General features: G+C 39.9%; 1 protein-coding gene across 1 annotated transcript; it reads left to right on the plus strand.

The window, feature by feature from the left end:
• Positions 1-731: 731 nt before the first annotated feature.
• Positions 732-1,694, plus strand: LOC102409494 (olfactory receptor 151-like). Its single transcript, XM_006057711.4, has one exon. The coding sequence runs from the start codon at positions 735-737 to the stop codon at positions 1,692-1,694; it is 960 nt and encodes a 319-aa protein (XP_006057773.4). The 5' UTR covers positions 732-734.
• Positions 1,695-16,307: the final 14,613 nt, after the last annotated feature.

Genomic DNA, 16,307 nt, shown 5'->3' on the forward strand with positions numbered 1-16,307 from the left:
GGGTTTTCCACAACATCTTACAGAAAACCCTGAACAATACCCAATCCAATATTTCATGTATATTATTCCATTATATTTTTAACTTTGAAAATTGATATTGTAACTCCATATAATTCTCAAATGTGGAAACTGATTTGTCATTCAGTAATTGGAAGGGCTGTATCATCCCACACTATCTGGATTTAAGATAAGGTGACCGCATGCTTTCATTTCATGGGGAGTATTTTGGGATTGCAGAGATGATAAGGGACTTTTTCTTTCTGGAGCAAAATTCAACTCTGGTCTCATAAATAAAACACACTTGTAGTTACCTCCAGGGTACTTGGAAAACATGAGAGTGGAAAGGCTCTATAGGGACCCCTATTTTCTACAACTTCATATTCTTCAAACCATGCCATAATTGTAGGAATCCTAGAAAACATTAGAAATGAAGAGACAAACAATTAGAAAAAATGAGTTCAAGATCACTCACTCAGGAACAGAAACTGATACCTACCCACACCAGAAAGGCTCATATATGGTTATTTCTAACTATCTTCAGGGGCTGCTGCACCAATGCTCAGCATCCTTAAATAAAATGACTTGGTATAATGAAGTCTGTCAGCCCTCTATGTCCTGGATCCACAGCTGATTGAATCCTGGGATGTGTAACTGGTTGATACCAAGGGCTGACTGTATATACATTTTCATAAGCTCTTATTTCTTTTTTCCACAGAGCTCCCAACCAGAGGAGAATGGCTATACACAACCACTCCACAGTGACAGAGTTCATTCTTGGAGGTTTAATAAATCAGCCAGAGCTCCAACTACCCTTCTTCTTCCTCTTCCTTGGGATCTACTTGGTCACCATGATAGGGAACCTGGGTGTGATAACCCTGATTTGTCTGAATGCTCAGCTTCATACACCCATGTACTATTTTCTCAGCAGTCTGTCACTATTAGATCTCTGCTACTCCTCTGTCATTACCCCTAAGATGCTGGTGAACTTTGTGTCAGAGAAGAACACCATCTCCTATGCAGGGTGCATAGCCCAGTTCTACTTCTTCATTGTGTTTGTCATTGCTGAGTGTTACATGCTGACAGTGATGGCCTATGACCGCTATGTTGCCATCTGCAGACCTTTGCTTTACAACATCATCATGTCTCATGGAGTCTGCTCCCTCCTGGTGGCTGCAGTCTATACCATGGGGATCATTGGCTCAACCATAGAAATTGGCCTCATGTTAAAACTATCCTATTGTCAGCACCTCATCAGTTACTACTTCTGTGATGTTGTCCCACTCATGAAGCTCTCCTGCTCCAGCACCTATCATATTGAAATAACAACCTTCTTTTTGGCTGGATTTAACATCATAGTCACCAGCTTAACCATCTTTGTTTCCTATGCTTTTATTCTCTCCAGCATCCTCCGTATCCACTCCACAGAGGGAAGGTCCAAAGCCTTCAGTACATGCAGCTCCCATCTTGCAGCTGTGGGATTGTTTTACGGCTCTACCACATTCTTGTACTTAAAACCCCCCACAGGCAGTTCCCTGGCCCAGGAGAATGTGGTCTCCCTGTTCTACACCACAGGGATACCTATGCTGAACCCCCTAATCTACAGCTTGAGAAATAAGGAAGTGAAGGCTGCCATGCAGAAAACACTAAGGAGAAAACTCTTTGGATGCAAATGTCATTATTCTTTTTCAGGTTGAAAATTGGTAGAGAAATATAGAGGAGAAGCCCTGTAAAAATTTACATACATATAATGGAAGAACAACCACTTATCAATATGATTTATCGAATGTATTTGCTAATTTTTTCCAATTCCCTTTCTCCCTCTCACATCTCTCATGTCTTACTCTGCTTGAATCATTCTGGTTTCAAGCGGTCTTTTGTTTTGTTTGAGATCAGTTATTTTGTTGGTTGGTTTATTTATGCTTTGCCCTCTGGTAAACAAGGAGATCCAACCAGTCCATTCTGAAGGAGATCAGCCCTGGGATTTCTTTGGAAGGAATGATGCTAAAGATGAAGCTCCAGTACTTTGGCCACCTCATGCGAAGAGTTGACTCATTGGAAAAGACTCTGATGCTGGGAGGGATTGGGGGCAGGAGGAGAAGGGGATGACAGAGGATGAGATGGCTGGATGGCATCACTGACTTGATGGACGTGAGTCTGAGTGAACTCCGGGAGTTGGTGATGGACAGGGAGGCCTGGCGTGCTGCGATTCATGGGGTCGCAAAGACTCGGACACGACTGAGGGACTGAACTGAATTGAACTGAACTGAACTGAAAACATGTATCTTGATTATAGCATAAGTTTAGAACATCTAGCAATGAGTTCCATACTGTTAATGGGGTTCTCATGACAAGAATACTGGAGTGGTTTGCCATTCCCTTCTCCAGTGGACCACATTTTGTCAGAGAGCTATCCAATGATTTTTCCCCGACTAGCCCTTTGAGTACACAGACAAATAGAGATGAATTCAGAAGTCATAAGAAATAGCAAATAGTGTCTTTCTCACCCAGATTTATCCCACTTTTCTCTTTTATTATAATTTTACTGTGTCCTTATACCTGCCACAACTATTGTTTTTCTAAAATGTCCTTCAGCTGAAAATTTATATCCCCTCCTTTTCCTCTGTGGAGGCAAAACTTTAATGGACAGTCTTTTGCTATAAAGCTTAATGTGACAGTTAATACACAAAGTAACTGAGTACCCTTGACCCATGTGTCTGATCTCCATTTCTGCCATGATTATTTAAATGGTGCCGTCACCCAGTTATTCTATCACCATCAGGATCATCACTGAATTATCACCATCCATCTCACATTCATGGATGCTAGGCCAACATCTAAGTGTTTGATGGAATTAGTTCATTTCTCAGATGAGGAAACTTTAAGTAATCTCAGATAACATAGCTGCTAAACAATTAACACTGAGATTCACACTGATAGATCATCATCCCCCCTCTCTTGGCCAACAGTATCTCTGTGTATCCTGCTATTCTTAGCATAATTATAAACTTCCAATGTCTAACTTTTCCTTCCATTATCTTCCCACAGCTTCCAGACATCCAAGGAATATTAAACATCCTTGTAGTCTTTTCTCCACGCTAAATAACATTCTGCAATCTCCACCTATATGACTCAGTAAACCAGCTGACCTGGTACAAAATGTCTTTCACCATTTGACTGAAACAATGAGTTAGAGAATTAGTTAGTTGCCTTGCGCTGCAAATATTTGAGGGCATTCTTTTCATTATAATTCATAATTTTTAATAATACTAAGCTAATTGTAAGTCCTTTGTCATTTTAATTATTTTAGATACAGTATTTCATAACTTTATGCAGAAAAATGAACAACTCTAAATTTCTTAAGCAGAAAGAATTTAATGCAGGAAACTAAATGTTCAGATATTTTTCTTGCTATTTTTAACTGGTGTCACAAAGAGTCAGACACGACTGAGCAACTGAACTGAATTTTAAATATATCCTGCCATTCCCTTCTGGCCTGCAGAGTTTCTGCTGAAAGATCAGCTGTTAAGCATATGGGGTTTCCCTTATATGTTACTTGTTGCTTCTCCCAGGCTGCTTTTAATATTCTTTCTTTGTGTTTAGTCTTTGTTAGTTTGATTAGTATGTATCTTGGCATGTTTCTCCTTGGGTTTATCCTGTATAGGACTCTTTGTGCCTCTTGAACTTGGTTGACTATTTCCTTTTCAATGTTGGGAAAATTTTCAACTATAATCTCTTCAAAAATTTTCTCATACCCTCTCTTTTTCTCTTCTTTTCTGGGACCCCTATAATTCGAAGGTTGGTGCATTTGATATTGTCTCAGAGGACTCTGAAACTATCCTCAGTTCCTTTCATTCTTTTTACTTTATTCCGCTCTTCATAAGTTACTTCTACCATTTTATCTTCCTGCTCACTGACTTGTTCTTCTGCTTCAGATATTCTGCTATTGATTCCTTCTAAGGTATTTTTAATTTCAGTAATTGTGCTGTTTGTCTCTGTATGTTTGTTCTTTAATTCTTCTAGGCCTTTGTTAATTGATTCTTGCATTTTCTCCATTTTGTTTTCAAGGTTTTTGATCATCTTTACTATCACTATTCTAAATTCTTTTTCAGGTAGTTTGCCTATTTCCTCTTCATTTATTTGGACTTCTGTGTTTCTAGTTTGTTCCTTCATTTGTGTAGTATCTCTCTGTCTTTTCATTATTTTTTTAATTTATTGTGTTTGAGGTCTCCTTTTCCCAGGCTTCAAGGCAAGTTGAATTATTTCCTTGAAGAAAATTGAATTCTTTCTTCTTTTTGGCTTCTGCCCTCCTAAGGTTGGTTCAGTGGTTTCTGTAAGCTTCATATAGGGTGATATTTGTGCTGAGTTTCCGTTTGTTTGTTTGTTTTTCCTCTGGTGGGCAAGGCCGAGTGAGTTGTAATCCTGTCTGCTGATGATTGGGTTTGCACTTTTGTTTGTTGTTTAGATGAGGCATCCTGCACAGGGTGCTACTGGTGGTTGGCTGATGCTGGATCTTGTATTCAAGTGGTTTCCTTTGTCTGAGTTCTCACTGTTTGACACTCCCTAGGATTAGTTCTCTGGGAATCTAGGATCTTGAAGTCAGTGCTCCACTCCAAAGGCTCAGGGTTTGATCTCTGGTCACAAGTAGTTTGTTATGGCATTAAGTGAGATTAAAACAAACACACTAAAACCAAAGATGAAACCCAGTCATATGGCAGTTACAAAATCAGGCAAATAATAATTAAAATAATGGAATATACACGTAAACATATACACCCATAAGCAAAGTCAAAACAGTCCAACTAAAATAAAGTACAGTAGAGTGACCCAGCAAACAAAGGAAATCAAAAGTTATATTTACCAGTTAAGAACAAAACTAACTAAAGCACAAACTGGAAAACAAAACTAAAGCAAAGTGCCAGGTGGAGAATAAAGCAATGAAAACAAAACTAACAGATATGTTGAGAGGAAAGGAAAGAAAGAAAGAATAGATGTGCAGTGTTAAATAGAGGTAGATGAAGAAGATTAATATACATTAAAGATTAACTGCAAGAACAGTTAAGGAAAAGAACAGTAGGAAAGGAAAACAAAGGAATAAATGTAGAAAAAATGTAATAGGATTTTAAAAATTAAAATTATTTTTAAAAGAAGAAAGAAAAAGGAGGAAAAAGGAAAACTCCACAGAAGTGCAAAAGCCCAATGTAGAGGCAGAGTTTTATAACAGAAGAAAAGGTGTGATTGAATATACACATATACATATATGTTGCTGCTGCTGCTAAGTCACGTCAGTCGTGTCCGACTCTGTGCAACCCCATAGATGGCAGCCCACCAGGCTCCCCATCCCTGGGATTCTCCAGGCAAGAACACTGGAGTGGGGTGCCATTTCCTTCTCCAGTGCATGAAAGTAAAAGTGAAAGTGAAGTCGCTCAGTCGTGTCCAACTCTTAGCGACCCCATGGACTGCAGCCCACCAGGCCCCTCTGTCCGTGGGATTCTCCAGGCAAGAGTACTGGAGTGGGGTGCCATTGCCTTCTCCAATATATACCCATAAGCAAAATCAAAACAGTCCAACAAAAATATAGTACAATAGATTGACCTGGCTAATAAAGGAAACCAAATTTATATCTACCAAAATAAAGCACTAACTAAATAAGGCACAGAACTAAAGCACAAACTGAAAAAAAAAAAAAAAGCAAGGTGCCAATTTGGGAATAAAGCAATGAAAATAGAACATATGTTGATAGGAAAGGCGAAAATGAAAAGAAAGAAAGATTATCTAGATATGCAAAGTTAAATAGAGGTAAATAAAGATTTATATATATTAAAGATGAACTTCAAGGGGAAAAGAACAGTAAGAAAAGGAAAAAAAGAGTAGGAATAAATGTAGAAAAAATAATAGGTTTTAAAAATTAAAATTAAAAAAAGAGAGGAAAACTCCACAGAACTGCAAAAACTCAATGTAGAGGCAGAGATTTATAACAACAATAAAAAATATGACTGAGAAAAAAATTTTTAAAGCTCAAAAGCATAATTGGATTTCATACTGCCTATAAAATCAACAACTACAACAGGGGGTGGAGGAAGGGGAAAAAAAGAAAAAAAATCCAAAAGATTCTAAAGAACAAGTCAAAAAATAAGAATAATAAATGTTTTTCTTGAGTCACTGCTGTCAGAGTCCTTTGCGTCGCTGGGAGTCACAGTCCACCTCACCTCCCTAGGATGCCCTCCAAAACCATGCTGATCTCTGGACCTGCTGTGGGGGCAGCTCAGAGTATAATCAGGTCCTATTCCTGTGTGTTCTTGCCGCCAATGTCCACAGCTATCAGAACTAGTGCGTTTTCTTTCGTGGGAGCTCTCAATGACCTTTAATATATTCCATAAGTACAGTCTGTCTGGTTGACCGTGTGGGTTTAATCTGCAGCTTGTACAGCTGGTGGGAAGGTTTGGGTCTTCTTCCTTAGCCACACTGTCCCTAGGTTTAAATTGTGGTTTTATTTCCACCTCTACATGTGGGTCGTCCACTGGGGTTTGCTCTTGAGTCTGCCCTGGAGGACTTGGGTTTGCCCCTGTGAGGGCCAGGTGTGGAGGTGATGCAGCTGCTTGGGTCGCAGGGGTTCTGGCAGCACCAGGTACTCAGGGGCACTGGCGGCTAGGGCTGCAGGAAATATAGTGCTCTAGAAGGGTATGGCAACCAGTATTGGCCAATACGCTCCAGTATTCTTGTCTGGAGAACCCCCCCTCCCTGACAGAGAAGCCTGGCAGACCACAGTCTACAGGGTTGCAAAGAGTCGGACATGACCAAAGCGGCCCTGCATGCATAGACACAAGACTTTTTTTTTTGCCTGTGGCAGCTCTGCCCCAGTGAAAGTTGAGCGTGAAAGCGGTGCAGCTGCTTAGCTCTCAGGGACCCTGGCGACGCCAAGTGTGCAGGGCACAGAGTGCCTCCCCTGCAGGGGTTATGGCCCTATCAGGGTCTTTTTGAACCTCTTGGAGCTGACGATCAGAAGGCCTCTTTGGCAAGTCTTTCTCTGTAGCTCCACCCTCATGCACTTAGAGGGTTCCCTTCCCTGGGATCCTTCTCTTTTGTTTGGCACGTCAGGCACATACAGGGGCCCCCCCGAATGGTGTCATACTCTGTAGATCGGTGCATCAGGCACTTAAAGGAGCACCCTGGTGGGGTCCTACTCTGAAGTTCAGTGCCTCAGGCATTTGATGGGCAAGCCTCTCTATGTTCACTGCCGATACTGGCATGTGGGGGAAGAGAGGCTATGGTGATGGCTCCACCCCTTACACGTGACTCAGCAATATTGCCTTGCTTCCACGGCTGCCTGGCTTTCCTCCACAGGCATTTCCAACCACAATTTCCTCCCTCACATTCTATCAATCGGTCTCTCTGCAGTCAACAGCACCTCTCAACCTGGGATTGCTCCACACTCCCTAAACTCCAGATCCCAGCCGCTGGACCTTCCAGAGGACCAGCGTGCCTGTCCAGGGTATGTATGGTTTTGTCAAGGATTGTCTGATTCTCATTCTATTTAGGCTGCCACAGATCAGCTGTTTCACTCTCAGCCTTAAATGTTTCTCCTCTGACTCGGACAATTGCCCCAGTGTGGGGATTGGACCCCTGCTTCGGTTCCCCCACCCACTGAGCGCAGGTCCAGTCTTATTAACACTCCTGTTTTTCCCCCTAGTTCCTTCATCCTACTGAGTTTTGTGTGGTTCTATATATTCTTTTCCACAGGTCAGGTACCCCTGTCCACTGTCAGCTGGTGTTCTGCATGCATTTCTGTGTCTGAAGGTGTATTCCTGATGTATCCATGGAGAGAAATGTACTCCATGTCCAGCTACTCCTCCACCATCTTGTTCTCCTTCTGTATATCTTCTTTGATGATATATCTTCCAAGGTCTGAGAGATGAGTTGTTGCCAAGGTTCTGAGGAATGGCAGGATGGACAGGTAGAACACAAGAGTATTTTTAGGACAGAGAAACAACTTTGTATGTCACTATAAATGTTTATATATATATCACTATACATTTGTCAAACTCCACAAAATGCACAATACCAAGAGTGCCCTAATGTCATCTATGGACTTGGGTGGCAATGATGTATCAATGTGGATTCATAAATCATAACGAATGTGCAACTCTGATGGGGGATGCTGATAGTGGGAGAGGCTATGCATATGAGGAGGCAAGAGATATGTGGGAAATCTCTGTACGTTCAGTTCAATTTTGCTTTGAGCCAAAAACTGCTCCAAAGAAAACTAATGTCTTTTTTTGAAAATGGTTTTTATATTCACAGTTACCAACAGAAGAAAGCGTGCCATATCATGAGAGCTAAACACAGAAGCACGGGATTGGTCAGGATGCAAAAAGAGAGGAGGTAACTGGACAAGAGACTTTATTGTGTTTTCCACATGGAATAATGAGCAGGGCAGACTAAGCAGGTTTAGGATTGGCTAGTTTGAATAATTTCAGCTGGTTTTGGAACACAAGGGCTGTCCCCAGTTGTCTAGAAACTGAATTTGGCTTAGTTAGGGCAGATGGATAGTGGCCCAGAGTTTGAGAGCACAGTAAACGGGGCTGTTGGGTGTATGGGTCCAGCAGTGGTTGGTTTGCATTTGAAGCTACACTCATAAATGAAGGAATTCATCACAACTAAGCCTGCTTCATAAGAAATACTAAAAAGTGTTCTTCAAGCTGATGTTCCGTTCAATTCAGTCGCTAAGTCGTGTCCGACTCTTTGCGACCCCGTGAACCACATCTGATGAAAAGGAACTAATTAATAACATGAAAATGTTTGAAAATACACAAGGTAAATGTAAGTATATAGTCAAACTAGGAATACTACTATGATATAATATGGTGGTATCCAAGCCACTAAACTCTAATATAAAGGTTAAAAGACAAAATTATTAAAATAACTATAGCTACAATATTGTGTTAATGGATTATAGTTGTTGTTTAGTCTGTAAGTAGTGTCTGACTCTTTACAACCTAATGGACTGCAACATGCCAGGCTTCCCTGTCCTTCATTATCTCCCTGAGTTTGTTCAAATTCATGTCCATTGAGTCAATGATGCTAATAACCATCTCATCCTATGTCACTCCTTTCTCCTTTTGTCTACAATCTTTCCCAGCATCAGGGTCTTTTCCATTGAGTCAGCTCTTCGCATCAGGTGGCCAAAGTATTGGAGTTTCAGCTTCAGCATCAGTCCTTCCAATGAATGTTCAGGGTTGATTTCCTTTAGGATTCATTGGTTTGACGTCCTTGCAGCCCACAGGATTCTCAAGAGTCTTCTCCAGCACCACAGTTTGAAAGCATCCGTTCTTCAGCACTCTGCCTTCTTTATGGTCCAACTTTCACAACCATACATGATTACTGGAAAAACCATAGCTTTGATCATATGGACCTTTGTTAGCAAGCTGATGTCTCTGCTTTTTAATATGTTGTCTAGGTTTGTCATAGCTTTCCTTCCAAGAAGCAAGCATTTTGTAATTTCATGTTACTGATATACAATATGCTAATGGATATACAATATGAAAAGAACTAAGCTGTGTCAGCAGGGGAGAGAGTAAAAGGGTAGAGTTTTTGTACACAATTGAACTTAAGTTGCTGTCAGCATAAAATAGACTGTTATAGCTATAAAATGTTTTATGTATGCCTCATGTAAACTCAAAGCAAAAAACCTAAGAGATACACAAAAGATAAAGAGAAGGGAGTCAAAGTACACCAATATGGAAAATTATTCAAAAAGGAAAGTAGCCAGAGAGGAGAAAATGTACAAAAGAGCTACAAAATTACCAGAAAACAATAAGATATCATTAGTACGTTGTTACCTATTAACTATTACTCTTAATGTAAATGAATTAAATTCCCCTATCAAAGGCATAGAGTAACTGGATGAATTAAAAAAAATAAAAACTCAACTATATGATTCCTGTAAGAGACTCACTTCAGGTTTACTGACACACATGGAGTCAAAAGCCTCTTGATGAAAGTGAAAGAGGAGAGTGAAAAAGTTGGCTTAAAGCTCAACATTCAGAAAACGAAGATCATGGCATCTGGTCCCATCACTTCATGGGAAATAGATGGGGACACAGTGGAAACAGTGTCAGACTTTACTTTTTGGGGCTCCAAAATCACTGCAGATGGTGATTGCAGCCAGGAAATTAAAAGACACGTACTCCTTGGAAGGAAAGTTATGACCAACCTAGATAGCATATTCAAAAGCAGAGACATTACTTTGCCAACAAAGGTCCGTCTAGTCAAGGCTATGGTTTTTCCAGTGGTCAAGTATGGATGTGAGAGTTGAACTGTGAAGAAAGCTGAATGCCGAAGAATTGATGCTTTTGAACTGTGGTGTTGGAGAAGACTCTTGAGAGTCTCTTGGACTGCAAGGAGATCCAACCAGTCCATCCTAAAGGAGATCAGCCCTGGGGGTTCTTTGGAAAGAATGCTGCTAAAGCTGAAACTCCAGTACTTTGGCCACCTCATGCGAAGAGTTGACTCATTGGAAAAGACTCTGATGCTGGGAGGGATTGGGGGCAGGAGGAGAAGAGGACGACAGAGGATGAGATGGCTGGATGGCATCACTGACTCGATGGACGTGAGTCTGAGCAAACTCCGGGATTTGGTGATGGACAGGGAGGCCTGGCGTGCTGCGATTCATGGGGTCGCAAAGAGTCGGACACGACTGAGAACTGAACTGAACTGAACTGATGGAGTCAAAGTGAAAGGAAGGGAAAAGATACTTTATGCAAGTCAAAATAAAAAAGGACAATGGTAGCTATAGTTATATCTGACAAAGTAGGCATCAAATTTAAAATGATCACAAGGGACAAAAAATTGACATTATATAATAAGGGGATAATTCATCAAGGGAATATAATAACCATAAACTATATGCACTAAATATCTAACCATCTAAATATATTAATCAGATAATTACAGATCTGAAGGGAGACATTGACAACAATACAAAAAGAACACATGGTTACGACACCCCACTGCCAATAATGGATAGATCACCCAGACAAAAAAGTAAAAAGGAAATATCAAACTTGAACTATGCTTTAGACTAAATTGTCCTAACAGACATCTACAGAATATACCATCCCACAGCAGTGGAATACTTGTCAAAGGCACACAGAACATTTTCTAGGATATATCACATGATAGTTCATAAAGAAGCCCTAGGAAATTTTAAAAGAATGAAATCATGAAAAGCATCTCTTTTATCCACATTTGTACGAAACTAGAAATCAGTAACATGAGGAAAGCCAGAAAATTCACAAATATGTGGAAATTAAACAGCATACTTCTGAAATACCAGTCGGTCAAAGAATAATTTTTTTAAAATCTTGAGATAAACTGAATGGAAATACAACACACCAAATCTTATGGGCTACAACAAAAGCAGTTCTAAGAGTGAAATTTTTCCTGCTAATTTTTATTGACGTATAGTTGATTTACAATGTTGTGTTAGTTTCTTGTGTACAACAAAGTAATTCAGACTGATGTATAGATAAATATAGATTGTGTGTGTGCTCAGTAGCTTTAGTCTTGTCCGACTCTTTGTGAACCTATGGACTGTAGACTGCCAAGCTCCTCTGGTCATAGGATTCTCCAAGTAAGAATACCGGTGTGGGTTGACATTTCCTTCTCCAGGGGATCTCCCCGACCCAGGGATTAAACCCGAATCTCCTGTGCCTCCTGCATTGCAAATGGGTTCTTTACTGCTGAGTCACTGGGAAAGCCATAAATATGGCTTTCTCAGATTCATCTTGATTATATCTTATTACGATACTTTTTAAAAATTTTTTTAATGCAGTTCCCTGTACTATATAGTAGGACCTTCTGATTTATCTATTTAAATATAGGAGTTTATGTGTGCTAATCCCAAACTTTGTTTTTTTTGTTTTGTTTTGTTTTTAATTGAAATTTATTTATTTTAATTGGAGTCTAATTGCTTTACAATATTTTATTGGTTCTGCCACACATCAACATGAATCCACCATGGGTGTACACGTGTTCCCCATCCTGAACCTCCCCTCCCACCTCCCTCCCCGTCATCCCAGTGCACCAGCCCCAAGCATCCTGTATCGAACCTGGAATGGCGATTCGTTTCTTATATGATATTATACATGTTTCCATGCCATTCTCCCAAATCATCCCACCCTCTACCTCACCCACAGAGTCCAAAAGACTGTTCTATACATCTGTGTCTCTTTTGCTGTCTCACATACAGGGTTATCATTACCATCTTTCTAAATTCCATATATATGCATTAGTATACTGTATTGGTGTTTTTCTTTCTGGCTTACTTCACTCTGTATAATAGGCTCCAGTTTCATCCACCTCATTAGAACTGATTCAAATGTATTGTTTTTAATAGTTGAGTAATACTCCATTGTGTATATGTACCACAGCTTTCTTATCCATTCATCTGCTGATAGACATCTAGGTTGCTTCCTTGTCCTGGCTATTATAAACAGTGCTGCGATGAATACTGGGGTTAATTTATCCCTCCCATCTTACCCCTTGGTAGCCATAAGTTTGTTTCTATGTCTGTGAGTCTCTACCTTTATGTAAGTGAATTTATTTGTATTATATTTAAGATTCCACATATAATTGATATCATATGATATTTATCTTTCAATTTGACTTGCTTCACTTCTAAGATAATCTCTAGGTCCATCAATGTTGGTGCGAATGACATTATTTCATTCTTTATAATGGCTGAGAAATATTATTTTGTCTCTCCTGAGGAAATAATCAGAAATCTAGACAAAATTTTAACACAAACTAATAATTATAGCATTATTTATAATAATAAAACATTGGAGAACCTGACACAATTTTAATTTTTAACAATAGAAGAAAGATGTTTAATGACATATTTACATGATGAAACCTATGAAAAAGTATGATTCAAAAATATTTATTGATAAGCAAATGCTCCCATTATAATGAGAAATCCAACAGTATTTTATAACATGACATACAGAGCATGATCACACTGGAAAAAATGTTATACTCCAGATAAGATCCTCATTTCCTGATCTCTGAATGGTGGAGTGTGTGTATCAGTTCGCTGTTGCTGTATAAGAGTCTCACAAAATCTCACTGGTGTACAGTAATGATTATTTGTTGCTCACATGTCTACAAGATCGTTGTGGTGCATCTTGTCTGGTGCATATGCCTATATGTATACATGTATATTATATATATAAATGTACAAAGATATATGTTTGAATATAGACATATTCATAAGGAATAGCAACAGCTGTTGCTGCTAAAGAGAATTCAGGGATGGAATAACTAGAGGGGACGCAGACATATTTTCACTGCATAACCTCCACTTGTGTTGTTTAATTGTTTACCATGTGCAAGAATTACTTGGTCAAAATGTTTTTACTGTATTTTAATAATATTTAAGAGGAAATAGCAACCCACTTTAGTATTCTTGCCTGGAAAACTTCATGGACAGAGGAGCTTGGCAGGCTACAGTCCAGGGATTTGCAAGCAGTCAGACTCAACTGAACAACTAAGCATGCACACAAAATATAATTGTAAAATGAAAATTAGAAAACACTCAATTTTTCTCATGAATAAGGAAGTTCTTGAAAGGTGAAGTGATATGCTACAGGTCATGCAAAAAGCAAAGGAAGTACTGATAATTAGATGAAAGAGTTCCAGCAGGAAAGGAACTAAGATTTATTAAGTGCCTGGCATTTAATTCTCTCAAAAACCTCATGAAGTCAAGACCATTATCTCACTTTTAAAAACAGAGAAATTAATATTTAAAGACATTAAGTAATTTTCTCAAAATCACACAACTATCAACTGAGCTTACCAGATTACTAGAAAACCAACTCCATTACAGGGTCACAATTTGATGTTTCCTCTGGTACCTTTTCGGAGAAAGTGATGGCACCCCACTCCAGTACTCTTGCTTGGAAAATCCCATGGACGGAGGAGCCTGGTGGACTGCAGTCCATGGGGTCGCGAAGAGTCAGGCACGACTGAGCGACTTGACTTTCACTTTTCACTTTCATGCATTGGAGAAGGAAATGGCAACCCACTCCAGTGTTCTTCCCTGGAAAATCCCAGAGATGGGGGAGCCTGGTGGGCTGCCGTCTTTGGGGTTGCACAGAGTCGGACACGACTGAAGTGACTTAGCAGCTGGTACCTTTTGAAAGGGTCTTAGTCACCTCATTCACCAGGTACATAAACCACAAACTCAAAAGGTCTCCTGAATTCAATTCTCATTCCCTGGTGCATAATGAGTAAAGCAAAACCTTCCCCCAGCACTCTCAGTTTTATAACTTTGATCTAAAGGGCAAACTAAACACATTCAAAGTTCCCTTTTTCCCAAAGGAAGAGAAACTTCCCAAAGAAAAGCTCATATGACAAAATGCCTCATCAGCATTTAACATGTTAATACTATTCCAAAGAACTTCCTTTATTACTAATTAATCATTGAGACCCAAGGTGTTCCAATGTATTCTATACCACTTTACCCAGTGTTTTAGGTGTATAAAACAGTCAAAATGAATTATCTCTTTCCCATACATGACTGCATGAGAAGATCCATGCAATCTGCAGTGCCTTAAAATCCTCTAGAAATGACCTCTTCTAATAATCAGCTGCTTAGTACTTCATGATAACTAACTAAATCCCCAAATTATTTACTCCTATCTTACAACTTACAGACTTTTAAGTAGTCTATCCCAAGCCACAGACTTTTCCATCAGAGCTAAATACCCAAACTAACCCTTCACTTGAGTTCAGTTCAGTCCCTCAGTGGTGTCCGACTCTTTGCGACCCCATGAATTGCAGCATGCCAGGTCCCCCTGTCCATCACCAGCTCCCGGAGTTCACCCAAACTCATGTCCATCGATTCAGTGATGCCATCCAGCCATCTCATCCTCTATCGTCCCCTTCTCTTCCTGTCCCAAATCCCTTCCAACATCAGGGTCTTTTCCAATGAGTCAACTCTTCACATAGGTGACCAACATATTGGAGTTTCGGCTTCAGCCTCAGTCCTTCCAATGAACACCCAGGACTGATCTCCTTTAGGATGGACTGGTTGGATCTCCTTGCAGTCCAAGGGATCTCAAGAGTTTTCTCCAACACCATGGTTCAAAAGTATCAATTCTTCAGTGCTCAGCTTTCTTCACAGCCCAACACTGACATCTATACATGACCACTGGAAAAACCATAGCCTTGACTAGACAGACATTTGTTGCCAAAGTAATGTCTCTGCTTTTGAATATCCTATCTAGGTTGGTCATAACTTTCCTTCCAAGGAGTAAGCGTCTTTTAATTTCATGGCTGAAGTCAGCATCTGCAGTGATTTTGGAGCCCAGAAAAATAAAGTCAGCCACTGTTTCCACTGTTTCCCCATCTATTTGCCAGGAGGTGATGGGACCAGATGCCATGATCTTAGTTTTCTGAACTTTAAGCCAACTTTTTCACTCTCCACTTTCACTTTCATCAAGAGGCTTTTGAGTTCCTCTTCACTTTCTGCCATAAGGGTGGTGTCATCTGCATATCTGAGGTCATTGATATTTCTCCCGGCAATCTTGATTCCAGCTTGTGCTTCTTCCAGCCCAGCGTTTCTCATGATGTACTCTGCATATAAATTAAATAAGTAGGGTGACAATATACAGCCTTGACGTACTCCCTTTCCTATTTGGAACCAGTCTGTTGTTCCATGTCCAGTTCTAACTGTTGCTTCCTGACCTGCATACAAATTTCTCAAGAGGCAGATCAGCTGGTCTGGTATTCCCATCTCTTTCAGAATATTCAGCAGTTTATTGTGATCCACACAGTCAAAGGCTTTTGCATAGTCAATAAAGAAGAAATAGATGTTTTTCTGGAACTCTATTGCTTTTTTGATGATCGAGTGGATGTCAGCAATTTGATTTCTGGTTTCTCTGCCTTTTCTAAAACCAGCTTGAACATTTGGAAGTTCACGGTTCACATATTGCTGAAGCCTGGCTTGAAGAATTTTGAGCATTACTTTACTAGCGTGTGAGATGAGTGCAATTGTGCGGTAGTTTGAGCATACTTTGCATTGCCTTTCTTTGGGATTGGAATAAAAACTGACCTTTCCAGTCCTGTGGCCACTGTTGAGTTTTCCAAATTTGCTGCCATATTGAGTGCAGCACTTTCACAGCATCATCTTTCAGGATTTGAAAAAGCTCACCTGGAATTCTATCACCTCAACTAGCTTTGCTCATAGTGATGCTTCCTAGGGCCCACTTGACTTCACATTCCAGGATGTCTGGCTCTAGGTGAAT

This window comes from Bubalus bubalis, chromosome 5 (assembly GCF_019923935.1).
Source record: "Bubalus bubalis isolate 160015118507 breed Murrah chromosome 5, NDDB_SH_1, whole genome shotgun sequence".
In the NCBI taxonomy this organism is placed as follows: domain Eukaryota; kingdom Metazoa; phylum Chordata; class Mammalia; order Artiodactyla; family Bovidae; genus Bubalus; species Bubalus bubalis.